The sequence below is a fragment of the Hemitrygon akajei genome, chromosome 2 (assembly GCF_048418815.1).
Source record: "Hemitrygon akajei chromosome 2, sHemAka1.3, whole genome shotgun sequence".
Lineage (NCBI taxonomy): Eukaryota > Metazoa > Chordata > Chondrichthyes > Myliobatiformes > Dasyatidae > Hemitrygon > Hemitrygon akajei.
In genome coordinates this window covers 53565042-53585696 of record NC_133125.1, presented here as the reverse complement: position 1 = coordinate 53585696, position 20655 = coordinate 53565042, and the positions used below count along the sequence as shown (strand labels likewise).

The window sequence follows — 20655 nt, the reverse complement described above, 5'->3', positions numbered from 1 at the left end:
GTTCTTAAAGCATTTCTATTGTTTCAGATTCCAGCTTCTGCAATTTTATTTGTTTACCATCGGCTCTCAATTCCTTTCTTTATCCTACCTTGATATGTCTCTAGTCCATAGAATTAAAACATGGCAGGGTAAGCCTTCATTAAACTATCAATTATGTCAGAAATGATAGTCAACATACTTATGTCACACAATTAACAAAGTTCATCATGTTTGCAAACCAACAAAGGTCTCAGATCACCCATGAAACAAATCAGAATATGGAGTACAGGATAATCATCTATATTAGAGAAGACATCTTTTCACAAAGAAATTACCAGAATGCAAAAAAACTAAAACAGGCAGAGTTCAAACTTCTGCCAACTCGACTGGTTACTATGCAACCTGTACTAGTCAAAATATTGTTTTTAAAGAAAGCTTGATCCTAATGATGCTGTTCCACAAGTCAATTTTACACCACTTATAATACAAGTATCACAAAGTCCATATTTTCTTTTATATTTCCAGAAAACAAAAATTCAACATGACTGAGTCAATGCAAAGTGATCACCTAGAAAGCTCATTACTCACACCTCCACACCACTGTCTTTTCCCCAGCCTTAGCCACTGATATATTCTGAAATTAAAACTTATTTGGTTGTTTACTGGCTAAGTAGTACTTAGTGGAGTGCATAGCCAAACTGATTGGCAGGAGTTCAGCTGATCTACAATGCAGAAAATTTTGATACTACAATCAGCTTTACCCTAGGCAGAGTTGAGGCAAGGTTCCCACTGCAAAGTGCTATCCCATGAGAAATTTTGAATACTGATTGGTGAGAAGAATGGAAAGGCATGGAGGAAAAAACATCACCGTGCTCAAGTAATATTCCCTGCACATTCAATAACTTGTCAACTGCGTCCACATTCACATAGGAAAAGTGGCCACGTAAGCAAGATCCCAGAGGGCTGATGATGCAGATGGAACTATATGCAAGCAACAGTCAGCACATTGAGGGTACAGGTAATAACATCAGTTATAATTTAGAACAAAGCTTTTAAATATCATTTTTGGTTAAATAGTAAGTGAAAATAAAAGGGGAGGAGATGAAGCACGTATCAAATCACACATACATGCAAACACATAGTAATTAGGGCATCCTTGCAGAATTTAACACTATTATGTGTCAGAGGTTCTTTAAATTTGCTGGTCTATTTCATTAGTTACAATGGCACCTCATTAGTGTGGGTGACCTATAAATTTTCTGGATAATTAACATTTTTTAAAATTTGTGCATTTCCAATTAATGACAGATAGTCAACTTTATTGGACATTGTTGGTAAGCATCAAGACTCTCACTAGATCAAAAATTGTGCTGTACCAGAATTTGCCAAGTTTAGATTGAACTGTTGCATTAAAAATTACAATAAAAAATAAACAGCACAATTCAAATGGTTACATGCTTGCATGTTTTTGTTTTATTTATTTAAACACCTCAATTCCTCCCAGGATGAAATAAATACAGTGGATTCTGTTTAATTGGGCAATTGATTAATTGGGGCAGCCACTTATTTGTGAAAATTACTGGGATTCTCCTTGTTTATTTTTCATACTATGCTGCTTAATCGGGACAGGAGACTGTTACTGAACAGCTTCCAACTAGGGTCAGTTCGCACTTAGTAGCCTGTAGACACAACACTGTGCTTTGAGCGAACAATTTTTGAATAGCATCAGTTGAGTGCACTGTGTTCAAAAAGCAGTGACTTTCGTGACTGATGTTTGGAGAGAAATAATCAGTAAGTCAATTCAGAATGGTTTAGCTCACTGCGGTTTCAAACATTCAGGCCCGATGTCAGAAACAGCCAGGAGTAAAAATGAAACCATTTCACTATTTCAAGTTAGAAACTATGAAGAATTTGAAGGTATCTACAAACATCTTGAATGTTACAATGAAGATGCAGATTTGGAAGATGCAATCGAAAGTATTGTATGAAGGCAGTCCATTATCTGCACTGTGTCAGCACTGATTTTGTTCATTTACAATCAAAAGAATATGATACATTAGAACTCCTCTGTTGATAAGCTTTAGAAACTAAAATAATTTTATAGTACTGCAGTAGTATTGGTAGAACCTTGTTCTGTATTTCATTTAAATACATAATTTGTTATTCAGTTATTTTTAAAAATATACCCCTTTAACTATTTCCATGAATCTTCGGCTAATTGGGACAGCCACCTAATTGGACCAAAATGTACTGGTTTGGATGTGTCTCAATTAACCGGAATCCACTGTATTTTTTGGAAATTTAAAAACAGTCAAAAACTCTGTTATAACTTATTTTTAATACTTCACGATTATAGTGGCCTTTGACTATCTCAATTACAATTTTATTTCACTAAAGTGCTCACTGCATATTTCTCACTTTGCTGCATCTGGAATTTTCATTTAGGCATATGCTTCACTTATCCAATTTCTATTATTTCTTTTCTTATCAACTAGCATTAGCTGAGAGAACAGTCACTAAGCATTACAAAATCCTATTCTTCTCCTCACTCCCCTCTAGAATTCTCAAATGCCCTTTAGGTTATAATTGTAAATAGTGGAACTTTACACTATTATTTTTGACCAATTACATTGGCAAACATCATAAAGGATGGTTCAAGATTTCCAAAAAGCACGAAACAAAAAAGCTAAATTATTGAAACAAGGATTTTACAGTAAACATACTATCTGGTTAAAAGAACCATAGGATTAAGCTGTTATGTATTTTGTGCATAGCCATCCATTATTGAAAGTTGAGAGCCTTTCAGATGTTTAATCAGAGATTTAATTATTTGTAAATTTTAGATAGAAGATGACTAAACATTTTACTGAAAAACTCCAACCCTGCTAGCTTGCTTTCTATTAATAATAAATCAGCTGATTAAGTATAAAATACAGCGCATAAATAAGACATTGTTTGTAGCATATACTCATTTAAAAGTTATTGAGCACAGCTATAAGTCACAAGCCGGCCAGTAATGTTATCCTACCCAGGCAGTACTGCAGGAAGGAGAAGCATTGGTGTCCCCCTGGTGGTGAAAGAATGCAATGTTACAACACTGATTTCTCCAACAATACACTACTAGATGGTTCAGTACACTTGAGGATTACACATTTGAGAGAAAACTGAAATTAGCCATTTTAAAAGGGGAAATCATTTGTTATGATTGCTTTGCTGAATTCAAGCAACTCTGGACAATGGAAATGGTCACTCCTCATCAGTTTAATTTAATCAGAATAGTTTTGATCCTTTGCTTTTCAGGATAGAATTTTAAAATAAAAATGCCAATCACATATGAAAAATATTGATGTTTGTAGAGGAATGTGATCGCCAAGCAATTTAGCAGAATTGTTTTTCGGGCATTAAATACATATTTGCAGTGTGATTCTCTTTGAAAGAAACTATGAATGTAATGTTTGCTCAAAGTTAGTTAATTAAATTCAGTCTAGCTGTAACAGGAGTACTCATTAACTGCTACAGACCTGGCAAAAGATGTCTGATTGATTGTAAACTTTCTACAGACCCTGTAAATTCATTGAATTTCCATTGACACCCTAGTAAAATACCTACATGAATTTGGTGACTTTCTGGCACAGAGGCTGTATTTTCCACACACCGTATTAAGAAATACCTTGGTTGTATTACTAGAAATATCCAAGCAACTCCTAAAGACTGCATTTACAGGGTCCATTACTTCATACCCCCTCCTCCGTAACAAATCAATTAAACTGAAATATTCAACATATTTAAAATATGGTTTTCTTCATCACTATTGGCTGCACAATATTTTTGGGTTTGTAGCTAATGTGGATACTAATTAAAATTAATCTGAAACTTGCCATAGGGTGGCAACATTAATTAAGAACACAGGATTTAAAGGCAAGTTACTGCTGGACAAAATGGCTCACCATAAAAATTTAGACTGGAATCAATCATCCCTCTGCAATCCGAAACTACTTGAATTTTCTAACATCCAATATATGTGGACCATGAACTCTGCATTATATTAACATAACTGAAAGTTAAAGATACAATTGGATGGAAATGGTACAATTCACATTTCTGTTAGCAATTCAGTTTATACTTCAAATTCCATGGTAAAATGCATATTCTGTAAATATGCAAAAAATAAACATTTTTAAAGGATTTAAGTATTTTGTTTTTGGAACAAATGATACTAAAGAAACTGCAGATGTTACATTTAATGGCAAGAAAAGTACCCATGATAAGTGATCAAATTGCTATAGTTAATTTATCTATTATAATATAGACAAAAGGGCTGCACTTACGGTTGTAAATACTTAGATTTTATATTCATCATAAAGAGATGAATACCAAGAACCTATACGATAATGAGATATTCTGTAATTAAGCCTATCTCTAAGTACTTAAAAATACTGCGTCTCATGTCTCACAGCATTTGTTAATGGACACATGCAGTTTATTCCATAAAGCCTAAATATATGTGTCAGAAATTTTCAATATCCAAATTTCTCTATGGCTACACAGATTAGTGAATGGTCCCTCTAGTGAAGTGAACAACTAAGATATCTGAGTATATTGTAAAAACATACCAGTTATCTAAGTTTTAGGATGTGTGTGCATAGAGGATCATGGCTTTTGTTTATGAAAATCTATTGTACACATTTAAACCATGATTTTAATCACTAGAATGAAATGTAACTGATCTCTTTGTGAAACAATTAAGAATTTGTCTTTTCAGGTGTGATGTGCGCAAATAATAAAATCAAAATATCTTTATAAATATACTTCCAAAAGTAAATCTTTCTGCTTGAATTTCTTCCACAGTGCCTTTCCTGTTGCAGATTTTATTGAATGTGGACCACAATCTATAAACCAATTGAAAAGCACTCCTTTCACTTCAAGTTTTGCAAGTACAATCAAGGCAAACTAACTGCGCCTTTAAAAATAAAAAGGACATAAATGTTGCATGAAATTTCTGGAAATGCTCATAACAGAGAATCTCACCTGGTTCCTCAACATCACCTCTTTAGTCAAGAAGGCACAGCAGCATCTCCACTTCCTGAGAAGACTGAGGCGGGAGAGGCTTCCCCCCTCAATTCTAACCAATGTCCTGACCAGCTGCATCACTGCCTGGTACAGGAACTGCACGGCACTTGACTGCAAGACCTACAAAGAGCTGCAAGGGCTCCTGAGAGGCCTATGGGGGGGGGGGGGGGGTCTCTTTTACCAGAGATATTCATTAGGAGTGCTGCATACACTGGGCCCTTAGCACTGTCAAGAAATCCTCCCATCCATCTCAACTTTTTTGACCCCCTATCATCAGGCTGGAGGTATTGTAGCATTAGGAAGAGGACTGTTAGGATGGGAACCAGCTTCTTCCCCCACCACCACCCAATATGAAGCACCAATAGTTATACTGTTTACCTTTTAAACTTGTATTATAAATGCACATCATCTTAATTATCAATCTTCTGGAAAATATTTTACATTTATTTGTGGCAATATTACTTTGTGTTGTGTACTAGTTATAAGTACTGTGTTAAGCACCTTGATCCAAAGGAACATTGTTTCATTTGGTGGTATACAAGTAAATAACAATAAACTTTAACTATATGGTTTCTGATGTAGATTATATACTTCATTTTTAAAATGACTCAGTATTTTGCTATTTGACTACCTAGTCTATTTAATTGATTAACAAATTAAAACTATCTCTGCAGTAGAAAGTACCTATCGGTTATCAATAATTACTGCTCTTTTGGTCAAAGCTATTGATAAAGGCTGAATATAGCAAATGGAGCATGTCAGCTTAAAAATGAGGACTAAGTGAACATTTCAGTAAGAGAAAACAAGATATACAAAAAGGGTATCCAGATAAATTCTCAGTCCTTCAAATTTTCTCCCAAAGTTCATTTGCACCTACAACTGAATCATGCAGTGAACTTTCAAAATGAGACAAATATCTTAGAACTGTGATCATACAGCCTGGATTACAAAACTATGGCAATTTTCTATAAATCATGATGGCTTTAAAATAAATGCTAATTTATGTACTTTATGTACACAAACTCTTAGCTTTACAAATATTATTCCATATACCCTTAAGTCATGTGATTTTTTAAAAACAAAATAAATACTTTATTTTCCAACATAAATTGCAAAGGATGTTCAGACATCATGGTAATAAAACGCTTACATACCTCATTCTGTTCCTCATGCTCCAATAAAGCTTGCAGGAAAGCTCGGCGCTCATGACTTGAAGATTTTTGATCAAACATACCAGCCTGGATAACCTTTTGGTCCACATTAAGCTTGTATTTGGCAGCAGCGAGAATCTTTTCTTCCACACTGTTGACTGTGCACAGGCGCAGGACTCGAACTTCATTCTGCTGTCCAATACGATGTGCTCTATCTTGGGCTTGTAAATCCTAGGAGATGCACAAGAATAAATACACAAATTCTCAGCAAAAGATGGATGAAATAGCTTTAATCAGAAAGTCTCCAACTAACTTGCAGTTTATTTATATGGTGCAATGTTCAAATTCTGTAATTTTTCTCATTTTGTAGCCATTTATCTCAAAATGAAAGGATAAGATAATTTTTTTTCACTTTATCAGCAAAATAAAATTTTGGTCAGGCCACAAATGGAGAGTATTGTGATCATTTCAGGTCAGCCCATTACAAGAAGGACATGGAAGCTTTGGGCTAAGGAAGTTACCTGGATTAAAGGGCATGAGCTTCAAGGAGAGATTGGACCAACTTAGGCTGTTCTCTATGTAGCGTCAAAGGCTGGATGGGGAAGAGACCTGATAGAAATTTATAAAATTTTGAGAGGCATCAACAGGATAGACAGTCAGAACCTTTCTCCCAGGACAGAAATATCAAATATTAACTAGGATGCCATCAAGGCAAGAGGGAGATGTTTAAGCGAGGCAAGTTTTTCCTTTTTGATACAGAGTGGTAGGTGTTGAAATGGGCTGGCAGGGTACTGGTGGATGCAGACACGATAGATACCTGAATTTGTAGGGAATTGAAGCATATGGATCATGTGCAGTCATAAAAGATCTAGTTTAATTTGGCATCATGTTCCACACAGACATCATGAGCCAAAGGGCCTAATCCTGTGCTATACTGGTTTATGTTCAATGCTACACAAGAAACGGCCAAAGTACAAAAAAAAAACTTTACTTCTGAATGGAGTAGAAGTTGAGAGAATCACACGGTTGAAGACTGACAGATGAAACAGAAATTGGATCTATAGATGCTTTAGGATTTTTTCACCAAAATAAATCTCATACCTGATGTGGATTCCAATCACTGTCAAAAATGATAACAGTATCAGCTGCTTGAAGATTCAAACCAAGGCCGCCAGCACGTGTACTCAGCAAGAATATAAAATATTTTGAGTTTTCTTCATTGAACATTTTCAACAAAGCACCACGGTCCTCTGCTTTAGTTGTTCCTGTGTATGGATAAAAGGTCCTGAGCTCAAAAGTAAAATATAGGTATTTCCATTTCAAGTCCATAGATCCTAAAGTGTGCAAGTGTTCAGATGGCATATGGTGTGCTGGCCTTCATTAGTCAGGAGACTGAGCTCATGAGCCATGAGGTAATTTAGCAGCTCTATAAAACTCTGGTCATAGGAACAATGAGGAAGTTTTAGAGAGCGTGCAGAGGAAATTTATCAGGATGGTGCCTAGATTAGGGAACACGCTATAAGGATAAATAATTGTGTGAGCTAGGGCATTTCTCTTTGACAAAAACAGGATGAGAGGTGACTTCATAGAGATGTAAAAGATTATGAGTGGCACAGACAAAGTGGACAGCCGGCACCTTTTCCCCAGGGTAGCACTGGCCAATACCAGACAAATTCTGATTAAAGGGAATGTAAAAACGTTTAGGGGAGATGTCAAAGGTAGTTTTTGTAGGTGTCTGGAACACACTACTAGGGGTATCAGTAGTGCCTGATACAATAGAGATATTAAGATACTCTTAAGCACAGAGCTGCAAGACAAAGAAAGGGTTATCGGTTGTGTTAGAGGGAAGGGTTAGATTGTTTGTGGAGTAGGTTTATATAGGTTAGCAAAGCATTGTAAGCCAAAGGGGCCATGCTGTACTGTGCTGCTTTTTGTTCTATGTTCTATAAATGGGAAGTCATTACAATTAGATGCAGGAACACAATGGGAATTCACAATTGTGTATCCACACAAATTGCTTTTAATAAGAAATAAAACTCAAGCCAAGAGTGATTCAAAGTACATTCATGAATGTTGTTCCCACTTCCAATGTTAAACCCACCCCATTACACGAAATTTCTCATTTTCCACAGAAGAGAAATCTACAACTACATCTGTTAAGTTTCTATTTTCAACAAAGAGCCCTGCTTTAAACCAGGTATCCAAGAGCGCTATTAAGCCCTGAATGGATGGTAAATGTTTCACTACAAATTTTAAAAAAACAAATACAGTCGGCCTTCATTATCTGCAGGTTCCACATGCACAAATTCAACCAACTGCAGATCAGGTAAATCCGTAAGTTCTCTCTCCAGCACTTGTTGTTTGAGCATTGTTCGCCCAGTGTCTCATGTACAGTTTTTTCTTGTCATTATTCCCTAAACAATACAGTATAACAAATATTTACATAACATTTACATTGTATTAGGTACTATAAGTACATCTAGAGATGATTTAAAGTATATGGGAGGATGTGCGTAGGTTATATGCAAATACTACACCATTTTATATAAGAGACTTGAGCATCCGCGTTTTTTTGGTATCCATGAGGGGTCTTGGAACCAATCCCCCACGGATAAGGAGGGCTGACTGTGATCAGTTTGGGCAGGATACGTTAAAGTCAAAGTATACATGTTACCACGATATTGAGTTTCTTCAAGGCATTTTCAGGAAAACGGAGAAACACAATAGAATTTATCAAAACTATACATAAACAAGATTGACATACAATGTGTAAAAGAAGATAAATTGTACAAACAAAAAATAAATAACACTGAGGAAGTGAGTTGGTAGGTTGGGGAATCAGTTCAAAGTTGCGCTTGGCAAAGTTATCCATGCCGGTTCAGGAACCTGATGGTTGTAAGGTAATAACTGTTCCCAAACCTGGTGGTGTGGGATCCAAAAACTGCTGTATCTCCTGCCTGAAGGTAGTAATGAGCAAAGAGCATGGGGTGGGTGTGCGGGGGGAGGGGGGGGGGTCCTTGATAATGGATGTTGCTTTCCTGTGGCAGCATTCCATGTAAATAAGCTCAATGATGTCCTGTGATGGACTAGGCCATATCCACCAATTTCTGTTGATTTTTCATTCCTAGGCATTGGTGTTTCCATACCAGGCAAAGATGCAATCTGTTAGAATACACAACACCATGCAGCTACAAGTCTGTCAAAGTTGTAGGTGACATATTAAATCTACGTCAAGCTGCTGTTGACTGACTAAAGCTCAGTGTTCAACACAATCATCCCCCCAGTTCTCATCAACATGCTCCTAAACCTGGGCCTCTGAAACTCCCTCTGTAACTGACTCCTCGACTTCCTCACTGGGAGACCACAATCTGTGGAGGTTGGAAATAATATCCTCCTTGCCCCCCACCCCTTCCCCCAATGACAAGCAAGACTAGCGCACCTCAAATGCCATCTGTAAATTTGCTGACACCACAATTATTATTGGCAGAATTTCAGATGGTGTAAAGGAGGAATACAGGAACGAGATAAATTAGCTGGTCAAGTGGTGTCGCAGCAACAACCTTGCACTCAGCATCAGTAAGATCAAGGAATTGATTGTGGACTTCAGGAAGTGGAAGTTGAGGTAACACACACCAGTCCTCTTCAAGGGATCATAAGTAGAAAGAGTGAGCAGTTTCAGGTTCCTGGGTGTCAATATCTCTGAGGATCTATCCTGGGATGTACAATTACAACAGCTAGTTTTCATTAGGAGATTGAGAACTGATATGTCACTAAAGACATTTGCAAACTTCTACTGATGTACTATGGAGAGCATTCTAACTGGTTGCATCACTGTCTGGTATGGAGGGGTCACTGCACAGCATTGCAAAAAACTGCAGAAATGAGTAAACTCAGCCATCTCCATCATGGGCACTACCCTCCCCAGCAATGAAGACACCTTCAAAAGGCAATGCCTCAAAAAAGGTGGCATCCATCATTAAGGACCACCTCCCCTAGGACATGATTTCTTCTCATTGCTACCATCAAGGAACTGGTGCAGGAGCCTGAAAATACACAGTCAAAGTTTCAATAAAAACTTCTTCCCCATCCGCCCTCCGCCTTCAGATTTCTTAATGGACAAGGAACCCATGAACATTACTTCACTATTTTTCCCCACTTTCTGCACCAAATTATTTTTTTTTTTATAGATACTTATTACAATTCATAGTTTTTATTATATATTGCAATGAACTGCTACTGCAAAACAACAAATTTCATGACATTGAACATAGAATAGTACAGCACAATACAGGACCTTCAGCCTACAATGTTGTGCCAACCCTTAAACCCTGCCTCCCATATATCCCCCCACCTTAAATTCCTCCATATTCCTGTCTAGTAGTCTCTTAAATTTCACTAGTGTATCTGCCTCCACCACAGACTCGGGCAGTGCATTCCACGCACCAACCACTCTCCGAGTAAAAAACCTTTCTCTAATATCCCCCTTGAACTTCCCACCCCTTACCTTAAAGCCATGTCCTCTTGTATTGAGCAGTTGTGCCCTGGGGAAGAGGTGCTGGCTGTCCAATCTATTCCTCTTAATATCTTGTATACCTCTATCATGTCTCCTCTCATCCTCCTTCTCTCCAGAGAGTAAAGCCCTAGCTCCCATCTCTGATTATAATGCATACTCTCTAAACCAGGCAGCATCCTGGTAAGTCTCTTCTGTACCCTTTCCAATGCTTCCACATCCTTCCTATACTGAGGCGACCAGAACCGGACACAGTACTCCAAATGTGGCCTAACTAGAGTTTTATAGAGCTGCATCATTACCTCACGACTCTTAAACTTTAACCCTCGACTTATGAAAGCTAACACCCCATAAGCTTTCCTAACTATCCTATCTATCCGTGAGGCGACTTTCAAGGATCTGTGGACATGTACCCCCAGATCCCTCTGCTCCTCCACACTACCAAGTATCCTGCCATTTACTTTGTACTCTGCCTTGTACTTTGTCCTTCCAAAGTGTACCACCTCACACTTCTCCAGGTTGAACTCCATCTGCCACTTCTGCATCCTATCAATGTCTCTCTGCAATCTTAGACAATCCTCTACACTATCCACACCACCACCAACCTTCGTGTCATCTGCAAACTTGCCAACCCACCCTTCTACCCCCACATCCAGGTCGTTAATAAAAATCACGAAAAGTAGGGGTCCCAGAAGCAACATTTGTGGGACACCGCTAGTCACAACCCTCCAATCCGAATGTACTCCCTCCACCACGACCCTCTGTTTTCTGCGGGCACGCCAATTCTGAAACCACCTGGTCAATCTTCCCTGGATCCCATGCCTTCTGACTTTATGAATAAGTCTACTGTGTGGAACCTTATCAAATGCCTTACTAAAATCCACGTAGATCACATCCACAGCACTACCCTCATCTATGTGCCTGGTCACCTCCTCAAAGAACTCTATCAGGCTTGTTAGACATGATCTGCCCTTCACAAAGCCATGCTGACTGTCCCTGATCAGACCACGATTCTCTAAATGCCCATAGATCCTATCTCTAAGAATCTTTTCCAACAGTTTTCCCACCACAGACGTAAGGCTCACTGGTCTGTAATTACCCAGACTATCCCTGCTACCTTTTCTGAACAAGGGGACATAATATGATAAGTTTTTATCTGCAATTTGAGAAGGATAAGGGCAGCTCGGAGGTGTCAGTGTTGCAGTTGAACAGGGGAAACTATGGAGCCATGAGGGAGGAGCTGGCCAAAGTTGACTGGACGGATAGCCTAGCAGAAAAGACAGTGGAACAGAAATGGCAGGTATTCTTGGGAATAATGCACAAGGTGCAAAATCAGTTCATCACCCAGAGAAGGAAGGATTCAAAGGGCGGGAAAGGGGCCACAGTGGTTGACAAAGGAAGTCAGAGATTGCATAGCATTAAAAAAAAAGGAAGTATGACAGAGCTATGGTGAGTGGGAGAATAGATGATTGGGAAGTTTTTAAGGAACAACAGAACTTAACTAAAAAGGCAGTACGGGGAGAAAAAATGAGGTACGAACGCAAGCTAGCCAGGAATATAAAGGAAGATAGCAAAAGCTTCTTTAGGTATGTGAAGAGAAAGAAGATAGTTAAGAACAATGTTGGGCCCTTGAAGAATGAATTGGGTGAAATTGTTATGGGAAACAGAGAAATGGCAGAAGAATTTAATGAGTACTTTAGATCTGTTTACACTAAGGAAGACACAAGCAATCTCCCAGATATATGGATGGGCCAAGGTCATAGGGTAACAGAGGAAATGAAACAGATTGACATTAAGAAGGAAACGGTGATGAGTAGACTGATGGGACTGAAGGCTGACAAATCCCCAGGTCCAGATGGTCTGCATCCTAGGGTACTAACGGAGGTGGCCCTGGAAATTGTGGATGCATTGGTAATCATTTTCCAATGTTCCTTAGATTCAGGATCAGTTCCTGAGGATGGGAGAATGGCTAATGTTATCCCACTTTTTAAGAAAGGAGGGAGGGAGAAAACAATCGACCTGTCAGCCTGACATCGGTGGTGGGGAAGATGCTAGAGTCCATTATTAAGGATGAAATAGTGGCATATCTAGATAGCAGTGATAGGATTGGGCCGAGCCAGCATGGATTTACCAAGGGTAAATCATGCTTGACTAATCTGTTGGAGTTTTTCGAGGATGTAACCAGGAAGTTAGACGGGGGAGATCCAGTAGATGTAGTGTACCTGGATTTTCAGAAGGCATTTGATAAGGTCCCACACAGGAGATTGGTGGGTAAAATCAAAGCTCAGGGCATCAGGGGGAAGACATTGACATGGATAGAAAACTGGTTGGCAGATAGAAAGCAAAGGGTAGCGGTGAATGGGTGTTTCTTGGAATGGCAGGTGGTGACTAGTGGGGTGCCACAGGGCTCGGTATTGGGACCACAGCTGTTTACAATTTACGTTAACGATGTAGATGAAGGCATTGAGAATAACATCAGCAAATTTGCTGATGATACTAAGCTGGGTGGCAGTGTGACATGTGATGAGGATGTTAGGAGAATTCAGGGTGACTTGGATAGGCTGGGTGAGTGGGCAGATACTTGGCAGATGACGTTTAATGTGAATAAGTGTGAGGTTATCCACTTTGGGAGTAAGAACAGGAAGGCAGATTATTATCTGAACGGTGTAGAGTTAGGTAAGGGAGAAATACAAAGCGATCTTGGAGTCCTTGTTCATCAGTCACTGAAGGTGAATGAGCAAGTACAGCAGGCAGTGAAGAAGGCTAATGGAATGTTGGCCTTTATTACAAAGGGAATTGAGTACAAGAGCAAGGAAATCCTCTTGCATTTGTACAGAGCCCTGGTGAGACCACACCTGGAGTATTGTGTACAGTTTTGGTCTCCAGGGTTAAGGAAGGACATCCTGGCTGTAGAGGAAGTGCAGCGTAGATTCACGAGGTTAATTCCTGGGATGTCTGGACTGTCTTACGCAGAGAGGTTAGAGAGACTGGGCTTGTACACGCTGGAATTAAGGAGATTGAGAGGGGATCTGATTGAAACATATAAGATTATTAAGGGATTGGACAAGATAGAGGCAGGAAATATGTTCCAGATGCTGGGAGAGTCCAGTACCAGAGGGCATGGTTTGAGAATAAGGGGTAGGTCATTTAGGACAGAGTTAAGGAAAAACTTCTTCTCCCAGAGAGTTGTGGGGGTCTGGAATGCACTGCCTCGGAAGGTAGTGGAGGCCAATTCTCTGGATGCTTTCAAAAAGGAGCTAGATAGGTATCTTATGGATAGGGGAATCAAGGAAAAACTTCTTCTCCCAGAGAGTTGTGGGGGTCTGGAATGCACTGCCTCGGAAGGTAGTGGAGGCCAATTCTCTGGATGCTTTCAAAAAGGAGCTAGATAGGTATCTTATGGATAGGGGAATCAAGGAAAAACTTCTTCTCCCAGAGAGTTGTGGGGGTCTGGAATGCACTGCCTCGGAAGGTAGTGGAGGCCAATTCTCTGGATGCTTTCAAAAAGGAGCTAGATAGGTATCTTATGGATAGGGGAATCAAGGGATATGGGGACAAGGCAGGAACCGGGTATTGATAGTAGATGATCAGCCATGATCTCAAAATGGCGGTGCAGGCTCGAAGGGCCGAATGGTCTACTTCTGCACCTATTGTCTATTCTCCTCCCTCCAATCCTCTGATACCATTCCCGTGGACAAAGAGGACATAAAGATCCTAGCCAGAGGCTCAGCAATCTCTTCCCTCGCCTCGTGGAGCAGCCTGGGGAATATTCCGTCAGGCTCCGGGGACTTATCTGTCCTAATATATTTTAACAACTCCAACACCTCCTCTCCCTTAATACCAACATGCTTCAGAACTTCAACCTCACTCATATTGTCCTCACCATCATCAAGTTCCCTCTCATTGGTGAATACCCAAGAGAAGTATTCATTGAGGACCTCACTCACTTCCACAGCCTCCAGGCACATCTTCCCACCTTTACCTCTAATCAGTCCTACCTTCACTCCTGTCACTCTTTTGTTCTTCACATAATTGAAGGATGCCTTGGAGTTTTCCTTTACCCTACTCGCCAAGACCTTCTCATGCCCCCTTCTTGCTCTCCTCAGCCCCTTCTTAAGCTCCTTTCTTGCTACCCTATATTCCTCAATAGCCCCATCTGATCCTTGCTTCCTAAACCTCATGTATGCTGCCTTCTTCCACCTGACTAGATTTTCCACCTCACTTGTCACTCATGGTTCCTTCACCCTACCATTCTTTATCTTCCTCACCGGGACAAATTTATCCCTAACATCCTGCAAGAGATCCCTAAACATCGACTACATGTCCACAGGACGTTGCCCTGCAAAAACATCATCCCAATTCACACCCGCAAGTTCTAGCCTTACAGCATCATAATTTGCCCTTCCCCATCAAAAATTTTCCTGTCCTCTCTGATTCTATCCTTTTCCATGATAATGCTAAAGGCCAGGGAGCGGTGGTCACAGTCCCCCAGATGCTTACCCACTGAGAGATCTGTGACCTGACCTGGTTTGTTGCCTAATACTAGATCCAGTATGGCATTCCCCCTTCTCAGCCTGTGAACATACTGTGACAGGAATCCATCCTGGACACACTTAACAAACTCTGCCCCATCGAAACCATTGGAACTAATCAGGTGCTAATCAATATTAGGGAAGCTAATATAACAACCCTGTTATTTTTGCACCTTTACAAAATCAGCCTCCCAATTTGCTCCTCGGTACCTCTGCTGCTACCAGGGGGCTGGTATACTCCCAGTAGAGTAACTGCTCCCATCCTGTTCCTGAATTCCACCCATACTGAATCAAAAGAGGATCCTGCTACATTACCTGCCCTTCTGTAGCTGTAATAGTATCCCTGACCAGTAATGCCACCCCTCCTTCCCTTCCCCCCCATCTCTTTTAAAACACTGAAATCCAGGAATATTGAGAATCCATTCCTGCCCTGGTGCCAGCCAAGTCTCTGTAATGGCCACTACATCATAATTCCATGTTATGTATTCCAGCTCTCAGTTCATCACCTTTGTTCCTGATGCTTCTTGCATTGAAGTACACACACTTTAGCCCTTCTACCTTACTACCTTTACACCCTTTATTCTGCTTCAATGACATATGCAGGTGATATTAAAACTGATTCTAAAAGTAGAGGCACTGTCATGCCTTCTTTGCAATGGTCCCAGGACAGATCCTTTGATATGATAAAGCCAACAAATTTTAAAGTTATTGACCCTCTCCTTTTCCAATCTCTTAATGATGACCTCTGGCTACTTCCTCCTGTGGTTAATAATCAGCTCTTTTGTTTTGCTGATGTTTAGTGAGAGTTATTGCCGTACCACCATTCAACTAACTTTCCCTCCTACATGCCAATTTGTCACCACCTTTGATTCGTCCAACAACAGCAATGTAGTCAGCAAACTTAAATATGGCATTGGAACTGTACTCAACCATACCGTCACAAGTATAAAGTAAGTAGAACAGAGACTAAGTGCACAGCCTTGTGGTGCATCTATGCTGAGTAACTGGGGAGGAGATGTTGTTGCCAGTCTGTACTAACTGGGCTCTGCAGGTGAGGTAATCGAGGATCAGTTGCATGCAGGGAGTGGGGTATTGAGGCCCAGGTTTTGGAGCTTATTGACGAATTGAGAGGATGATAATGTTGAATGCTAAGCTGATTAATAAAGATCATCCTCATGCAAGCATCGTAGTTGTCCAGATGTTCCAAAGTTGAGGTAAAGGGCCAATGAAATGGCATCTGCTGTTTACCTGTTGTGAAAGTAGGCAAATTGGAGTGGATCCAGGTCACTGCTCATGACCAACCTCTCAAAGCACTTTACCAGTGCTCCTGGATGATATTTATTGAAATGTGTTAGGAAAATATTAGATTTTAATCTGATATTTATAAAAGAATACTCTCCAAATGGAAGCATTAATTGTAGGAATATATGGGAAGATCTAATATTCAGTATCAGATTTTCAAAAACTACTTAACTATGCCAATACACATGATACCACTAACAACTGAGGATGCAATTTGCATCCCCATACAACATTAAAACTATTGTATACCACTTCCTACTGAAATAGCTCCACAAATTTCTATTCACAGCATTTACAATGGCTTTAATCAGAACAGCAGGAATATTTTGGTAATTACACCCAAGTTCCCAAATGCTAACATACCATCAAGTCGCAAATACAAAAAATTTCTGAATGCAAAGTAGTCTTCCATAATAGTCATCAATGAGGTCATCTGGCAGAATAGCAGTACCCTGTGATTTGTAACTCGTAGTTTTGGCAAAATGCGGTCCAGTAATTCAAATTTTCCTGAAGCGCGATATAGATCAGGACTAGAAAAAGTAATTGCATAGTTAGATAAGTAGCATGTTTTGAACGTCTGTTCAAAACTTAATCAACTAAATGCATACTGTATCAAACATTACACTAGAGGAACAAGATATAATTACTGCAAGTCAATAAACTAGCATAAATTGAAATTGTCATAATTAAATATTCCAACTGCAAATTATCAGGGACAAGTTATAATCTTGTTTTCATTCTGACACAATTCTCAGTTAAGGCAATTTTAAGACTAAAACTAGTTTCCTCAATTATTACATGATGCAAGGAAACTGTATAGCCATCTGTTCAAGATAGAAATAAAGATCATTGAAAGGATCATATTTTCTACAGTTTAGCTTACTTCACTAACCTTGTTAAATGTTACAATAAAAAATGAAAATAGTCTCAATTAAAATGCACTAAGTTTGCCACCTTGAATTTAACTTGCAAAACTTGAAATTCCAACATTAGTTTCAAAATCTGAGTAGTAGGTTTTACTACTCACCCAGTAATGAGTCCTCCATTATAACCTAGGTGTTCAGCAAAAGATTCCTACAACAGCAAGACAGAATTAGTTACTAGATTATGCAATTAAGAATTATACAATTCACACATATTGAGTACCTACGGGAAGGAGTTGGGGGGTGGGGGGGAAGTGATCTTTCACTAAAGTGTCAGAACAAATTATAATTTGGCTATACCCAATTCATTTCCAATTTACAGTATTTAGCAGATAAGCATTCCCAAATACAAATTTCCACCTATGCATATGCTATACAAACTGCAAATCAATGCTTAATGCCCATAACCCCCTTTAAATCGAAAAGATTATACTGGCACTTAACAAAGAGTATTTGAAGATCAAAATTTCAGACCAGGCAAAATGGCTCACGGTCTAAATGGCATCAGTAATCCCGTCCATCCAGAAGCTTCTGAAACCTAGACTACTTACAGCAGGACAAGTCAAGACACTGAGAAAATTATCATCAATACTTTCTTTGCAAAATCCACCCAACTCTTTAGAAGGCTAAGAAAGACAACATCAATTACCCTCCTGGTCCAACACCCCAGTATTGAAGTTTAAGTTTCAGTCAGTCGACCAAATTGAGTAGGCCAACTTGTTTGCTTGACAGGCAACAGGTTTCTGAAAAATGACTTGCTATTCTTGGCAAAATGAAAAAATAAATCAAAGATTTGTTGAAAGCTTCCCTGAGGGAATTATTTCCTCTGACTCAGAGAAACCTTTGACCTATGATTGTTCAAATTAGAGAAGAAACATTTGTAATGGTATTGAGGACCAACAGGTCAAAGTGTTACAAGCACATAACACTCATGTAGGCAGTGGAAGGAACCAATTACAGTCTTCCACCACCCCCGCCACAACTGTCTTATCAGTTGCCACTTCTCATCCATCCAAGAAAAATTCAATGCAATCATGAACTTACCTCTATATGTTGAAACATGAAGGGATGATTGCATATTTTTCTCAGTTGCATGATGGTATTCATGAGAGTTTTAGCACCACCTTTGCCCTGTAGGGAAACACAAGAATTAAAACAAAAATAAATTGCTACTGTTTCTATAAACTTTAAGCATACATGCATATATTTCACAGATAATATTATTTGACAAGCACATTTATTTCACTCAGTATTAATTTGAAAATGACCAGGCTAACTTTGTCCACACAGAAGTAACAGTTATAGTGACTTATGTTTTGATAGCACAATAGAAGAGTACATGTAAAGGAACCCAACAAATATGCAATCAGCTTGTCACTTTATCCATGTAGAAGTAGATAGCAAGAATCAATCTGTAGAATTAACTATAAAATAATTGTTTGCACACTTTAACTTGAAATCTAAATAGATGTTACAGCCACACAGAAAATGAAACGCATGGATCAAGATACAGTACTGAGTACATCTTTTTCTCTGTTTCAGTCAGAAAGCAACTAGGAAGTTAGAACAGTCTTATAATCAATGTTTTATTTGTTTTGCATGTGTGTGTATATATATGTATATATATATATATATATATATATATATATATATATATATATATATATATATATATATATTTGACAATAAAACATGCACAACTAGAAATGTTACTTAGTCAGCCTGAACTATGAAGCGTAGATGTCAAATCCAAGTTATTTTATTGCTACTAACCAGACCTCATTAACACCCCCCCCCCCCCAAACTCCAAATGAAATTTAATATGTTCCTATCTGGATATTCTATAAATTTAAGCTCATTGTATTATCCAAAGAAGGAGTACAAATTGGTGAACACCAATTGGTTATCATAACCATTCATACTGTTGCTGAACATGGGATTTTTTTAAACTTTAAGCCACAATAGTTACACATTGTAATATATGTACTATAATATATTTGGATTATAGTATATAATGGTATATAATTTAACAAAGTTGCTCTTTCTTTGATCGATCTCATTAAATTATTTGTGTTACACTAGCAAGCAGCATCTCTACCTTGATAGTGGATCTGTATTTGACATACACATTTTAAGGCAAGAGCTTAGATGTGAATATAAGAGGAACGATAACTTGGTCAGAGTGTTAATAACAAAGTGGGTAGTCTTGAGATGCAGAATGATACTAAGCAGCTGGTAAATTGTGCAGGTGAAATTTAGTTTAATTCCAAAAGGCAACACCTCGCACTTATTCAAATTAAACTCCATTTGCAATTCCTTGGCCCACATTCAAGGATTGCTGTAATTTTTAGTAACCTCCTTTATTGACTACCATACCACCCATTTTAGGCATCATCTACAAACTTACTAACAATGTCTACTGCATTCTAATCCAAATCGTTGATACAGACGACAAACAACAGGGCTCATGACTGTCCAGAGGCACATCACTAGTCAATGGGCCTCCAGTCCGAGAAACAACCTTCTACCATCACCTCTGCTTTCTAAAGTCAATTCAATTGCGTATCCAATTAGCCATCTCTCCCTGGATTCCATGTGATCTAACCATTCAGAGCAGTCTACTATGTGGAACTTAGAAGTTCTTACTGACGTCCATATAAATCATGTCAAGAGTCCCACCCTCATCAACTTCCTTGGTCACCTCAAAAAAAGGCTAAGCCAAATTTGTAGGACACACAAAACAATACTGACTACCTCATTCAACAATTGCAAAACATAAGCATTTAAAAATGTGTGTTACTTACAGCTTAAAACAAACTAGCCCCTACCTTTTTATCTTTCTCAGAGCCATCTGTTAGAAGAATACCTTTAGCTTGCATGTGACGATATAGAACCTTCTGTAGCGAGGACATGTCACATTTGATGACATACTCAACCTAGAATTAAATTCAAATTGTTACAAGCAAATGAAATCTCATTTACTGAAAAAAATCAGCAATCTAGGAACAATTCTAAACCTAACTGGAATCAGTATACTTAATTTTTTTTTGTGATACGGGCATCGCTAGCCAGGATTTATTGCTCAGCCCAATTTGCTATTGAGAATGCAATTATGAGCTTTCTTTTGCAGTTCTGTTTGGAACATCCAGAGATTAAGGCTCAGTATCAATGAAGATCTGGCAAAATGT

General features: G+C 38.8%; 1 protein-coding gene across 5 annotated transcripts in view; it reads right to left on the bottom strand.

The window, feature by feature from the left end:
• smarca2 (SWI/SNF related BAF chromatin remodeling complex subunit ATPase 2) overlaps nucleotides 1-20655 on the bottom strand; it is a 122313-nt gene that overhangs the window by 31161 nt on the left and 70497 nt on the right. For 3 of the 5 annotated variants that reach the window (XM_073072230.1, XM_073072255.1, XM_073072239.1), the window contains exons 21-27: nucleotides 20296-20403; nucleotides 18512-18598; nucleotides 17572-17618; nucleotides 16908-17074; nucleotides 7302-7465; nucleotides 6204-6431; nucleotides 3008-3046 (exon numbers count right to left, since the gene is read on the bottom strand). In XM_073072230.1, the coding sequence (XP_072928331.1) occupies nucleotides 3008-3046; nucleotides 6204-6431; nucleotides 7302-7465; nucleotides 16908-17074; nucleotides 17572-17618; nucleotides 18512-18598; nucleotides 20296-20403 (840 nt within the window). Of the gene's footprint in view, nucleotides 1-3007; nucleotides 3047-3926; nucleotides 3946-6203; nucleotides 6432-7301; nucleotides 7466-16907; nucleotides 17075-17571; nucleotides 17619-18511; nucleotides 18599-20295; nucleotides 20404-20655 lie in introns of those variants that run through there. The other 2 variants (XM_073072246.1, XM_073072266.1) reach the window with 2 other exon arrangements.